General features: G+C 39.9%; 1 protein-coding gene across 3 annotated transcripts in view; it reads left to right on the top strand.

Annotated features, from left to right (window-relative positions):
• Positions 1 to 15,185, top strand: part of dmxl1 (Dmx like 1) — a 233,485-nt gene that overhangs the window by 135,555 nt on the left and 82,745 nt on the right. For all 3 annotated transcript variants that reach the window (XM_043711450.2, XM_043711440.2, XM_043711459.2), the window contains exons 21-25: positions 4,467 to 4,564; positions 5,316 to 5,481; positions 7,738 to 8,008; positions 10,463 to 11,514; positions 13,909 to 14,100. In XM_043711450.2, coding sequence (XP_043567385.2) covers positions 4,467 to 4,564; positions 5,316 to 5,481; positions 7,738 to 8,008; positions 10,463 to 11,514; positions 13,909 to 14,100 — 1,779 coding nt within the window. The remainder of the gene's footprint in view (positions 1 to 4,466; positions 4,565 to 5,315; positions 5,482 to 7,737; positions 8,009 to 10,462; positions 11,515 to 13,908; positions 14,101 to 15,185) is intronic.

Genomic DNA, 15,185 nt, shown 5'->3' with positions numbered 1-15,185 from the left:
TGGGATAGTGAAGAAGGCGTTTGGTATGCTTTCCTTTATTGGTCAGAGTATTGATTACAGGAGTTGGGAGGTCATGCTGTGTCTGTACAGGACATTGGTTCGGCCACTTTTGGAATATCATGTGCAATTCTGGTCTCCTTCCTATCGGAAAGATGTTGTGAAACTTGAGCAGATTTAGAAAAGATTTACAAGGATGTTGCCAGGGTTGAAGGATTTGAGCTATTGGGAGAGACTGAACAGGCTGGAGCTGTTTTCCCCGGAGCATCGGAGGCTGAGGAGTGACCTTCTAAAAGTTGATAAAATCATGAGCATGGATAGGATAAATAGTGTCCTTTCCCTGGGGTGGGGGAGTCTAGAAGTAGAGGGCATAGGTTTAGGGTGAAAGGGAAAAGATATAAAAGGGACCTAAGGGGCAACCTTTTTGCACAAAGGGTGGTGTGTGTATGAAATGAACTGCCAGAGAAAGTGGTGGAGGCCGGTACAATTGCAACATTTAAGAGGCATTTGGATGGGTATATGAATAGGAAGGGTTTAAAGGGATATGGGCCAAGTGCTGGCAAATGGGATTAGATTAGATTGAGATATCTGGCTGGCATGGACAAGTTGGACCAACGAGTTTGTTTCTGTGCTGTACTTCTCTACGACTGTATGACTGCAAGTAACAGTGAATTGTTGGTACATTCTCGATGGGTCGTGGTGCCTTCTCTGTGCTTTTACTGTGCTGTATGATTCTGGGGATCTTGGGTTCAAGCCCATTCCGAGACTAGAGTACAAAAATTGAAGTTCATGTTCCTGTGCAATCATAAAGTAGTCCTGTACTGATGGAGTTGCTGTCTCATGAGTGTTATATTGCACTAGGGCCCAAGCTGTCCTTTCAGGGAACAATCTTCATCAAAGAGCTAGGGGGTTATCCTGGCCAAGAATTCTCGGTCAGCAGAATAAAGTAATTATCTGGTTACTGTCTCATTGCTGGCTGTGGGTAATAACGCAAATTGGCTGCCATGTTTCCTACATTGGAGCTGACAATAGAGTCACCGAGATGTATAGCATGGAAACAGACCCTTCGGTCCAACCCGTCCATGCCGACCAGATATCCCAACTCAATCTAGTCCCACCTGCCAGCACCCGGCCATATCCCTCCAAAACCTTCCTATTCATATACCCATCCAAATGCCTCTTAAATGTTGCAATTGTACCAGCCTCCACCACATCCTCTGGCAGCTCATTCCATACACTTACCACCCTCTGCGTGAAAAAGTTGCCCTTTAGGTCTCTCTTATATCTTTCCCCTCTCATCCTAAACTATGCCCTCTAGTTCTGGACTCCCTGAGCCCAGGGAAAAGACTTTGCCTATTTATTCTATCCATGCCCCTCCTAATTTTGTAAACTTCTATAAGGTCACCCCTCAGCCTCCAACGCTCCAGGGAAAACAGCCCCAGCCTGTTCAGCCTCTCCCTGTAGCTCAAATCCTCCAACCCTGGCAACATCCTTGTAAATCTTTTCTGAACCCTTTCAAGTTTCACAACATCTTTCTGATAGGAAGGAGACCAGAATTGCACGCAATATTCCAACAGTGACCTAACCAATGTCCTGTACAGACACAACATAACCTCCCAACTCCTGTACTCAATACTCTGACCAATAAAGGAAAGCATACCAAACGCCGCCTTCACTATCCTATTTACCTGCGACACCACTTTCAAGGAGCTATGAACCTGCACTCCAAGGTCTCTTTGTTCAGCAACACTCCCTAGGACCTTACCATTAAGTGTACAAGTCCTGCTAAGATTTGCTTTCCCAAAATGCAGCACTTCACATTTATCTGAATTAAACTCCTTCTGCCACTTTTCAGCCCATTGGCCCATCCGGTCCAGATCCTGTTATAATCTGAGGTAACCCTCTTCGCTGTCCACTATACCTCCAATTTTGGTGTCATCTGCAAACTTACTAACTGTACCTTTTATGCTCGCATCCAAATCATTTATATAAATGACAAAAAAGTAGAGGACCCAACACTGATCCTTGTGGCACTCCACTGGTCACAGGCCTCCAGTCGGAAAACAACCCTCCACCACCACCCTCTGTCTTCTACCTTTGAGCCAATTATGTATCCAAATGGCTATTTCTCCCCGTATTCCATGAGATCTAACCTTGCTAATCAGTCTCCCATGGGGAACCTTGTCGAACGCCTTACTGAAGTTCATATAGATCACATCTACTGCTCTGCCCTCATCAATCTTCTTTGTTACTTCTTAAAAAAAACTCAATCAAGTTTGAGAGACATGATTTCCCTCGCACAAAGCCATGTTAACTATCCCTAATCAGTCCTTGCCTTTCCTAATACATGTACATCCTGTCCCTCAGGATTCCCTCCAACAACTTGCCCACCACCGAGGTCAGGCTCACTGGACTATAGTTCTCTGGCTTGTCTTTACCGCCCTTCTTAAACAGTGGCACCACGTTTGCCAACCTCCAGTCTTCCGGCATCTCACCTGTGACTATCGATGATATGAATATCAGCAAGAGGCCAAGCAATCACTTCTCTAGCTTCCCACAGAGCTCTTGGGTACACCTGATCAGGTCCTGTGGATTTATCCACCTTTAACCGTTTCAAGACATCCAGCACTTCCTCCTCTGTCATCTAGACATTTTGCAAGATGTCACCATCTATTTCCTTACAGTCTATATCTTTCATATCCTTTTCCACAGTAAATAGTGATGCAAAATATTCATTTAGTATCTCCCCCATTTTCTGTGGCTCCACACAAAGGCCGCCTTGCTGATCTTGGGCGGCACGGTGGCACAGTGGTTAGCACTGCTGCCTCACAGCGCCAGAGATCCGGGTTCAATTCCCGCCTCCGGCGACTGACTGTGTGGAGTTTGCACGTTCTCCCCGTGTCTGCGTGGGTTTCCTCCGGGTGCTCCGGTTTCCTCCCACAATCCAAAGATGTGCAGGTCAGGTGAATTGGCCATGCTAAATTGCCCGTAGTGTTAGGTAAGGGGTAAATGTAGGGGTATGGGTGGGTTGCGCTTCGGCGGGTCGGTGTGGACTTGTTGGGCCGAAGGGCCTGTTTCCACACTGTAAGTAATCTAATCTAATCTAATCTAATCTTTGAGGGGCCCTATTCTCTCCCTAGTTACCCTTTTGTCCTTAATATATTTGTAGAAAACTCTTTGGATTCTCCTTAATTCTATTTGCCAAAGCTATCTCATGTCCCCCTTTTGCCCTCCTGATATCCCTCTTAAGTATACTCCTACTTCCTTTGTACTCTTCGAATGATTCACTCCATCTATCCTGTCTATACCTGACATGTGCTTCCTTCTTTTCCTTAACCAAACCCTCAATTTCTTTAGTCATCCAGCATTCCCTATACCTACCAGCCTTCCTTTTATCCTGACAGGAATATACTTTCTCTGGATTCTTGTTATCTCATTTCTGAAGGCTTCCCATTTTCCAGCCGTCCCTTTACCTGCGAACATCTGCCTCCAATCAGCTTTCGAAAGTTCTTGCCTAATACCGTCAAAATTGGCCTTTCTCCAATTTAGAACTTCAACTTTTAGATCTGGTCTATCCTTTTCCATCACTATTTTAAAACTAATAGAATTATGGTCGCTGGCCCCAAAGTCCTCCCCCACTGACACCTCAGACACCTGCCCTGCCTTATTTCCCAAGAGTAGATTTGAAAAAAGTACTTAATTGGCTATGAAGCATTTTGGGATGTCAGGTGATTCTGAAAATCATTCTAGAACTGTTAGTCTTCGTCATCTTTCAATTATGAAGCAAGGATACTTTCTCAGTATCTCCCATGTTCCTATTGAAAGAGGGCTAAATCACCTTTAGTTAGATTTTACAAATTGTAAAACAAATATACAAATTAAAATTATTTTGTCGTCTTCAGTCACTCTAGGCATATTTAGGGTATATCTTTATGTTCTATGTCGAAATTAGAAGTGATCCTATTAAGAAAGTATTTAATTTACTAAATGGCTGCCTGGCTGAATTCTATTGAAAAACTGGGTTGAGCTGTCAAGTTACCGTCAATGATCTGAAGTACAAGCAAGGCAAACATCAAGAAGGCCACACATTTCTCTTTATTGTGTTATGCAGGTGTTCAAGTTGTTATTATTGATCCTCCTTCCTGTATGGCTATTTCATAACTAAATAATGTCTATGACAAAAAGACTTTGTATGGCGATTTTTAGGGAAAAATCTAGATTGATCCTGTTGGGAATTTTCAACTTTTGCAAGATTGAATAGTAAATTCCAAGCAAAAAAGGAACAAGAGTTTAAAAATTTGAATCAAAAAGTCAATTGTCATTGTTTTTCTCATGGTAAAAGTGATAATAAGAATTCCCAAATGTTGATGACTTTGAATTGTAATGAAGGAGTTAGATGCATCATTTGTATATTTATATATAAGCTTACAAGTGTTCTGTAAGTGAAGACCTTTTTCCCTAAAACACAGGTAGCTAAAGCTGCATTCCAGAGAAATAATGATCCTCTAGAAGCAGCTATATTTTATCTCGCTATGAAGAAAAAGGCTGTATTATGGGGTCTGTTCAGGTAAGACATACCAATGTTTCTTTCATGGCATTCAGATCATTTTCCGCATTGAGAGCACAAGCCATCAATTTTATCCTTGTGACTAGGATTGCAAGTTTCCACGAAAATACAATAATGCTTTTGCTTGAAAATGCATATGAGTTTTCAGATGCTTTTGTAACAGAAGAATGTAAGGGTTGAGCTTAGTTACATATTTAGGAAATAATTTCTTATTCAAAAGCATAGGCTGAGCATTTAATTCTAGATCAAAAAGATTGGTGAATCATCCCATACCACTACTTGGATTTAGGAACACTGTCTGTTTTGCCTTATTAATCACTGGCAAGAGGGAAGAAAGCACTTGAAGCATATTCAACTATTCAAATCAGAACATTAGCTGTAAGAAAATATAACAAATGAACTGTATTTGCTTTTCATTACCTCCTGAAGCCAGTTTAAAGTGATATGGTTGGGGGGCTGTTATACGCAGATGAAGTGGGATTGGGGGAACAATTAGGAAATAAGGGATTTAAACTATGTTAGGGTCATTTGATAAACCAACGCAATGTCATTTTGCCAATTCTGCTGGGTGCTTATTTTTCCTGACAACATGAAATATCTAAGATCATGCTTAATATGTATGCTGGCTTGTGTATAATCTGTTTTTCTCAATATACTTCGTTGCTCCAACTTGTGTTTTAAGTGTTTTGAATGCACAATGAATAAGCAACAGGAACAAAATTTAGATTAACAGTTTTGTTTTAATATGCAGATCTCTCCAGGATAAAAAAATGACAGAGTTTTTTGGAAAAAATTTCAGTGATGATAGGTGGAGGAAGGCTGCGTTGAAGAATGCCTTTGCGTTGTTAGGTAAACAACGGTTTGAGCAGTCAGCAGCTTTCTTCCTTTTGGGTGGTTCCCTTAAGGATGCAGTTGAGGTACAGTAAACATAAATTAAAATAATTGCTCACGAAACAAATTCACATGCTTATGTTCTCAAATAATTAGAGGGCCAGAAATTGTTCACTTGTGTTGTTCAGCAAAGAGACATGCAAACAAAGCTTTCTGTGTTGTCCTCACTGGGATAGAATACCAAGAAAACCACCTCTTAAAGGAACAAGAATTTATGCTGCATGAGAAGTATATGCAGCTCTGATTAAGATGTTACTATGGAGAATGTACTAGTGAACAATTTTTTGTTTGAATCCAATTTAAAGGCAAATCTACTTTCAAAGTTTGTGAGACGATTTGTAGCTCGGGTGCTCGTTGTTGTGGTTCTGTTCGCCGAGCTGGGAATTTGTGTTGCAAACGTTTCGTCCCCTTCACAGGAGGCTCCCAAGCACTGAGGATGTCACCTGGACAGGGGACGAAACGTTTGCAACACAAATTCCCAGCTCGGCGAACAGAACCACAACAGCAAGTCTACTTTGTAAGCATACTTAGTCAGAGAAGTCTGTACTCCAGTGATCTCAAATTGCTAAAATGAAGTACTGCTTGATATGATTTGTTACTTGAAGGAACAGATGACCTATACGACAAACATCACATTGACAGTATTTTTCATATACCACATGACTTGTCTGCAAACTGGAAATCCTATCTATTTGGCTTGCCAGCAGCATGATTTTAATGTAGAATACCACTTGAGCCGTTGCTACAAAATGTTCTTCCCTCACTTCAATTTGTTCCTTTGTACTTCAGCTGATAATTTGTTGACGTACTTGGTTTCTGGTAGCTTGTACAAGTGACAGCTTTTCTTCTAAATCTATACTCTGGCTGCCTATTCAAGTAAAAAATATGTTTTAGCCCGTTTCATTTCTAATTATTCACAACAAATGACTTTGGAGTTCACAAGTAACAAATCAAAATAGAAAACTTGGAGCACTTCTGACTTTTATGCTTTCACCTAGTAAAGTGAATAGTAATCTGCACATGTAGAACTTAATTTGAGTGGATAATGTTGACAGTTAGAGAAGTACAAATCGTCGTGAGAATTTATAAAGCATTGTCAGAACATTTCAGCAATTCCGAAATGGCTCATGGATTTCTTCAGTTTTAATTGCTGCACCATAATCAATTATGGTAGCCAATTTTAACAGCAAAATTCTACAAGCACCAAATGTATAATCAGGGCTACTTCTCAAAATTTTAGATTCTTTGTTTCAAAGTATGGATAATTGTCATTCTCCATATAAAGATACTTTAGTCTAATTCCATAATGTTGACATTTCAGACTAGGTTTATTTGACATAACTTATCTTGCAGATTAGTTCAGTTGTTTTACAGTAATACATTTCAGCAGTCTGGTGCACAAATACCTGCAGATGAGTAAATCGCTGCTTCTCTATTCAGTTCCTATAAATGAAATTCACCACATTTCTCAAATCTTTAACATTTCTGCACCACATTTCTGGGTTGGAAATGGTCATTTCTTAGAAAATTATTAATGTAATTCTATTTAGGTCCATGTATATAAACCCAATTTGAAGACTCTTGCCCCATTTATAAGATATGAACATTTGTGCGTTAAGCATCTTGATGGTATTGAAAACCATCCTGCTATACAGATATTTAAACTTTCATTCTGTTGCCATGTCACAGTGATTTGAAAATTTTACACTATTATTACTATAATACCAGTTATGGATCATAATTAGAAGTTTTCAAGTGAGTAAACACCGTCCAGATTATTTGCCCTGAAATACAAAGTTGTATCTTGTTGTAGGATATAGCTTCCATATTGTACACTTCTTTAAAAAGAAAAGACTGTACGGTATTTGTGGGTAAAAGGATACTGCCACCATTGTTCATCATTGGTTGAGTCTAAGGGCCTATTTGGTTTACAGTGATAGAAGAACAACCACAAGTGAATCTTAATGAGCCGATGCTCTTATCTTAATCTAATGTAGTGTTATTTATTTCACATCCCAGTTGGGTGCAAGCTACATTAGTTTGTAAGACTGTACTACTAAGATGGTGAGGAGAGCTGTGGATATAAATCTGCACTTCAAGATCCCAAGATGTTCAGTCTTTTATCCATCCAGACCATTATAACATGAGATTGGGTGGACCCTAATGCAGTCTTCAACATAAACCCTTTTAGAACCATTGAAGTTTACAACTGGCATCTAATCTGGATTTGACAAAAGTAAATGCTTGCAATTCGCTAATGTACTCTTTTGTTTTTTATATAGGTTTGTCTCGAAAGACTTCATGATGTTCAGTTAGCTCTTGTAATAGCACGCTTATATGAATCAGAATTTGAAGTGTCATCCACCTACAAGTCTATACTTGTCAGAAGGATCCTAGGCTATGACCCAAAGAGCAAATGTTTTAACTTTTCTCTAAGAAATTCTGATCCGGTGTTGCGGAGTATGGCATATTGGATATTAGAAGATTACACCAACTCGCTGAACACTCTGTTGGAACAGGGGATGAAAGAAAATGATAATTGCAGTGTGACAGGTAATGCTTTTGATGAATAAAGTATATAAAAGTATTTAATTTTGTATTGTGACATTTATGTCTTTTTGTACTACTTGAAAAGAAGTGGGAAGATCCTTCAACAAAGCACTTTGTGTCAGCTAAGTTCCCTAAAGACATGTCATCAGTTGTCTGGAAACCGGATTGGAGACAGTTGGGATTATAGTCTGCCACAGTTTGCACTGGAACTGCTAGTTAAGGACTACTGATGTTGCAAATTTAGTGCTGCTTTGCATTGACAGACTTTTCTGTATAAAGACATTCTGAATCAAAGTGGTTCTCGTGTTGCTGGGGTGAGGAGAAGAGTGCTAATATTAGGCTATATCCTATCATGAAAATAACCAAAGGGTAGTGAGACTAATTGATATCTGTGATAGCACCCTCATGCAAAAGTACATGCCCAATCAAGGGTATAAATCCAAAGGTTGTCAGTCAATGTGCTGCAAAACACACTCCAATTGAGTTGTTATTCAAATGTATCAAAATGGCTGCATGTTTCTGTACTGAACATCTAGATGTTGAGACTACTCAATTGATTCCTCTGTCGTATAATCTTGGTGATGTTCTTTTTCATATGATTGCCAAACAATCTCCAGTAGTGAGAAGTAAATTCTAACACATGTGGATTCTCTTCAGATTTCTCTGAATGTTGCGGAATTTTATGAAGTGTTCCTTTTATATTATCTTGTATCTCTATCCCATTTTTACTGCTGTATTGGTCTCTGTAGCTCATTTGACATTGAATTCACTGTTCCAACTTATATCACCAAGTTCAGTCTCTACTGTCCATGAATCAATCTCGTTAAGAAGATCTGCAGTTGCATATGATAGAACATAGAACATAGAAGAATACAGCGCAGTACAGGCCCTTCGGCCCTCGATGTTGCGCCGATCCAAGCCCACCTAACCTACACTAGCCCACTATCCTCCATATGCCTATCCAATGCCCGCTTAAATGCCCTTAATGAGGGAGAGTCCACCACTGCTACTGGCAGGGCATTCCATGAACTCACGACTCACTGAGTAAAGAACCTACCCCTAACATCTGTCCTATACCTACCCCCCTCAATTTAAAGCTATACCCCCTTGTAATAGCTGACTCCATACGTGGAAAAAGATTCTCACTGTCGACCCTATCTAAACCCCTAATCATCTTATACACCTCTATCAAGTCCCCCTAAACCTTCTTTTCTCCAATGAAAACAACCCCAAGTGCCTCAGCCTTTCCTCATACGATCTTTCTACCATACCAGGCAACATCCTGGTAAACCTCCTCTGCACCCGTTCCAGTGCCTCCACATCCTTCCTATAGTATGGCGACCAAAACTGCACACAATACTCCAGATGCGGCCGCACCAGAGTCTTATACAACTGCAACATGACCTCAGTACTCCGGAACTCAATTCCTCTACCAATAAAAGCCAGTACGCCATATGCCTTCTTCACCGCACTATTTACCTGGGTGGCAACTTTCAAAGATTTGTGTACATGGACACCAAGATCCCTCTGCTCATCCACACTACCAAGTATCCGACCGTTAGCCCAGTACCCCATCTTTTTATTACTCTTACCAAAGTGAATCACCTCACACTTAGCTACATTGAACTCCATTTGCCACCTTTCTGCCCAGTTCTGCAGCTTATCTATATCCCGCTGTAACCTGCCACATCCTTCCTCACTGTCAACAACAACTCCGACTTTCGTATAATCCGCAAACTTGCTCACCCAACCTTCTAACCCCTCCTCCAGGTCATTTATAAAAATGACAAACAGCAATGGTCCCAAAACAGATCCTTGCGGAACACCGCTAGTGACGGCACTCCAAGATGAACCTTTGCCATCAACTACTACCCTCTGTCTTCTTCCAGCCAGCCAACTCCTAACCCAAACCTCCAACTCGCCCTCAATGCCATACCTCCGTATTTTTTGCAGTAGTCTACCATGGGGAACCTTATCAAATGCCTTACTAAAATCCATATACACCACATCTACCGCTTTCCCCTCGTCCACCTCCTTAGTCACCTTCTCAAAGAATTCAATAAGGTTTGTGAGGCATGACCTGCCCTTCACAAAACCATGCTGACTATCCTTGATCACATTATTCCTATCCAGATGTTCATAAATCCTATCCCTTACAATTCTCTCTAAGATTTTGCCCACAACAGAAGTGAGACTCACCGGCCTATAGTTGCTAGGGTTATCCCTACTCCCCTTCTTGAACAAGGGATCCACATTTGCTAGCCTCCAATCTTCTGGCACTACTCCTGTAGACAACGAGGACATAAAAATCAAGGCCAATGGCTCTGCAATCTCCTCCCAATATCCTGTTAACATGGGTCTCTGATGATTTCACTTTTGAGATGTTATAGTGTAGACAATAGTAATGAAATAATTTAATGTCTGACAATGCCTTAAATTTTCCTTATTTATCCTCAGAATACAGCAAGTCTACTTCATGCAGTCCTGGGGTATTTAATTTCTACAACTATTTGCGAACCCATCCACTTTTGTTGCGACGACACTTTGCTTCTTCAGAGAAGACAATGTCACAGATGGGTTTAACTGTGGAAAGTGATCTGGCAGATAAGATCAGCTTAGCTGAAAGACGATTGTTCTTTTCAACTGCAAATGCACACTTTAAAGCTGGTTGTCCAATGTTAGCTCTTGAAGTTTTGTCTAAAATGCCTGCAGTCACCATGAAACCAAAGAATTTACAGAATGAAACAAGCTCTTATTTGACAGTTAATTTTTCATCCGAAGAATCTAAACATAAAGTTTTGGGTTGTGATTGCTCGTCATCAATAGTCAATGGTTTGGGATCGAAAGTTCCATCTGATTGGCTGTCAAATGGACAATCCACTTCGTCTCTTAGTTTTGATTGGAGTCAGTCATCTCTAACGATTGAAGACCAGCCATTAGAATTAAAATGGGATAGTGATAAGGAAGATGAAGAGGAGGAGACTGGCCTGTCAATGAAGGAAATAAATCCACAGTGTCCCACTGCTGCAAAGATCGAAGGAGAAAGTTACTGTAATTTCTCAAGTTCAGCTGATGATTTTTTAAGTACATCAGAAGATGTCATTGCAGCACAGTTAAAATTTGGAGCTTGTTTGAAGATACTTACAACAGAGCTACGTACATTGTCTACTGGATATGAAGTTGATGGTGGAAAACTCCGCTTCCAATTATACAATTGGCTTGAAAGAGAAATTACAGCCCTACAGAAAACATGTAATTACAATGTTGATCTTGAAGCTATCAAAGATAGTTTTGACTTTCCTGAAAGTGAACATGCAGGAAATGGTATTGTTGACCAACAAAAGTCATTGCATCAGCAAAGGTATTTACAACGGAGGAGACTGTGGCTTCTGGAAAATCAACCACTTCTAAGGATGTTTCTTAGTTATTGTAGTCTCCATGGGTCTCATGGTGGAGGCCTGGCATCAGTCAGGATGGAGTTGATTCTTCTTTTACAGGAATCGCAACAGGTAATTCTTTGCTGTAAAGTAAGGTCTTTTTACCTCAGGACAGTGTCTTCTTCTGAAACTGGGTCTAGACTAATGTTCAGTTAGTGCAGTTCAGTTATCCCTGTGAGGCATCTGGTTATCTAGCACTGTTTATATCAAACCAAAACCAGAAGTATACAGAGTTACAGGTATGTTCTCTACCTCCATATGCAGAGCATCTATGCATTTGATTTCTAAGCAGGCTGTAAATCCTCAAACTACTTTACTATTTTCATTGTTATTGAGCTTGTCATTGTAATAATTCAATCGCCAAATTTGAAGAGCATTCGAAATAATGCAAAACAAGTATGATTTATTTTAAAATTGAAGTTAACCATTTCATAGTTTGGTGGCACTGTGACTTAGCAGGTTAACCTGCCTGTCTAAAAAATCTGGAGATCATGATTTCAAATGTTGGCAATGCGTTTCTTCCAAACAGTTTTTGAATTGAAAGTGGTATTGTGATTTTCCTCCGTATGAACCCCTGAGGACCAGATTCAAGTCTCACCTGCTCAGGAAACACATTTGATCAGGCTAATTAAAAATAACTATTAAACAGTATTCAGTTTTGTTGGGTTGTATCAGCACTAAAAAGTATTGTTACAATTTTGTAAAAGCCTTAAAATTCCAAAGCCTTGCATTAGTTTGAAATCTGGGGACACTTTAACCACATTAAGAATAGGCATTTCAAGTTAAATTTCTATTTTCCATAGAAATGATTGTATATACGATTTAAAAGCAGATGATCATAGGATGGGCACATGCAGTAGAAAGAACTGGGAATTTAATGTGATTTAAATATCTATTTAATAAGCTTCAATTCAAGGAAACAAATCAGTTTAGTATTATGTTGCAGTTGGGCACAGTGACTCTACATTATTATTTAATAAACAGCTTTCATTGTGGTGCCAGCTGTTTGACTGTCACTAAGATAATTGTATAATAAAAGTTATTGTAGATTATGCTTGGCAAAGCAGCTACAAAATTTCTTTCAGTAAGTATAAGCTCAGATTGTCTGGCCTCAGTGTAGATGAAGGCTAAATATCTACTAAAGTTCTATGTGGAAACTACTTGAAGGTCCTTTGAGGTCCACGCGGTAATTGTGAAATATTTAAAATGCTGAATGGCAGTTACCAAATAAATCATCTAATTCCGACGATGTGGAACCAGGCCATTTGGCCCATCAAGTCACACTGACCCTCCAAAGAGCATTCCACCTGGACACATTCCCCTACCCTATTCCTGTAACCCTGCATTTCTCATGGCTAACTTACCTAGCTTGCTCATCCCTGGAACCTATGGGCAATTTAGCATGGCCAATCCAGCAAACCTACACATCTTTGGACGGTGGGTGAACCCCCATGCAGACAATGTGCAAACTCCACCAAACAATCGCCCTGGACTGGAATTGAAGCTGGGTCCCTGGCTCTCTGAGATAGCAGTGCTAACCACTGAGCTACTCTGCTGCCCAACTACTTTAATAGTCAACTAGGAAAAATTAGAGATTGAAATGTGCCCTGAGTCTTGGCCAATTATAAAACCGACCATCCATTCCCAGCACTCTCACTAAATCCTCTTAGCTTCCGTCTGCCTTAAATACCTAACCTGAGCATCCTACCCTACTTGTATTTACCCTGTCTCATCCACCATCCTGCACCCCGAACACCACTCACCAACGCAACTACCCACCCCCAACTTCCCAAGCCTGAAAGGTTTGTTGATGCAATGTGCTTTTGAAGAGGCTCGACTGAAATGTTTGCATCAGAAATACTGAATTCTGGGCCAGGCAAGTATAAAGGAACAGAGTAGCAATCTGATTTCAGCTCTTTGGAAGTTTTGTGCCCTAAGCCAGCCTATGGACACTGGTCCAATGGGTTACTTTTGTGGTAATTTTTAGTGCTTTGCTATAGTTGCTCCATTCAAGACGAGCCATGCAGAAATGATGTTTGACTATAAAACATTTTATCTCATCATTGTAGCTAGAAAACTTCAACATCACAAGTAGGCTATTTCAGCCTTTTGAATCTGCTCTGCCATTTGATATTCTGCCTGATCGAAAGTCTCAAATCCAAAATAAAAATTATTTGCTGCAAGTTAAGTTCAGAGCTGCACATGCATTTCATCTATGGGCTAGTACAACTGATATTAGTCAGCACAGATGTGCTCTGCATAAATCTCCAAGTTTGTATTTGAACAAAATAAATGAGGATTTTCAGGAGATCTGAGTTGCAGATCTTAAATTACCTTTCTGTCATGATTCAACCATGTTTTTTCAGGTCCTCACCATTTAATGATCTATTTATGTTGACATTACAAAAGTGAAAATAAATTTTAAACTATGCAGAATTTCAAATCATATCAACATTTTGTATTTAGGAGCATTCGGCGAAACAGGTTACTAGTCCTTTTGTGCAACTTGCATCAATACCCCTGCTATTTGCCTGCACTGCAAGTGCCAAAACTGTGGTGGCTAATCCTAGACTCCATCTTAGCAACCTTACCCAGGACATTGTGAATACTATTGTAGAATTTGATTCTCCTCCACATCCAGACATGCAAAACAACAAGGTAGGTGTTATTTAATTCAATGCAATATGACCATAGAAAATAAAATATCTGCAGCAACCAGTTGGATCTAGTGTTTTGACTACCACTGAGTTGCTTTGTCTTTGTCACACTTTTTGAATTCATTTTGTTGCCCATTGTGTGTTGCATTTTGAATCCAGTTCAAAGACTTTTTAAAAAGAAATTAAAATGACATAGCGCAAAATGTTCACAGAATTCTGAACAGTTTTGTCACCTTACCTCAGGAAAGTTATATTGGCATGGGAGGCAGTGTAGAGAAAATTCACTAGCTTGATCTCTGGTATAGAGGGACTGCTTTATAAGGAGAAGTTGCGTAGGTTGGGCTTGCACTCATTGGAGTTTAGAAGACTTAGAGGTGGCCTTGAAACCTACAAGATTCTTCAGGGTGTGTTACATCAATGGGCTTGACAGGATGGACGTGTCTCCTTGTGAGTGTGTCTAGGACCAGAAGGCATAATCTCGGAGTAAGTATTGCCCATTTAAAGTGGAGAGGAGGAGGTATTTCTTCTCTAAGGATAGTAAGTATCTGGAATTAATTACTGTAGGTGACCATAGAAGCTGGGTTATTAACTTCCAAGGCTGAGAGATTTTTCATCAGTAAAGGAATTGAGGATTATGGGGAAAAGACAGGAAACTTCGGTTGAGGATTATAGATCAGATATGATCACTTTAAATGTCTGAGTCAACTCGGGTGGCCTACTTCTATTCAATCTAATGATCTAAGTTGGAGATTAGCACAAGATTCAAGCCTCTCGTGCAACTTTTGTCTCGAGTTTAAGCTTGCTTTGAGAGCCAGTTGCCACCTCAAAGTTAATATTGAATGTAGGGTTCAAAAAACTGAGCTGATTTTTCTTTTATATTAATGTGTATGCATTTTGTCAAGCTTTTACATTTGTAAATGTGGCTATAGGAATTTAACAAGAGTGTGAAACTTAAGATCAATGGAAAGATGTATTGTTCTTTGAAAAATAAAATAAATTGATTCAGTAAATTTAAAAGATGGCATTAGAGTCAGTAACAGGAGAGCACTGGTTAAATTAATTGGCAAAAAGTCCAGAGGTTAACAT

This window comes from Chiloscyllium plagiosum, unplaced genomic scaffold (assembly GCF_037043375.1).
Source record: "Chiloscyllium plagiosum isolate Xiang-an unplaced genomic scaffold, Cpla_swu_hap1 HiC_scaffold_2, whole genome shotgun sequence".
Lineage (NCBI taxonomy): Eukaryota > Metazoa > Chordata > Chondrichthyes > Orectolobiformes > Hemiscylliidae > Chiloscyllium > Chiloscyllium plagiosum.
The sequence above is the reverse complement of the archived record's forward strand: the minus strand, read 5'-3'. Positions and strand labels throughout refer to the sequence as shown.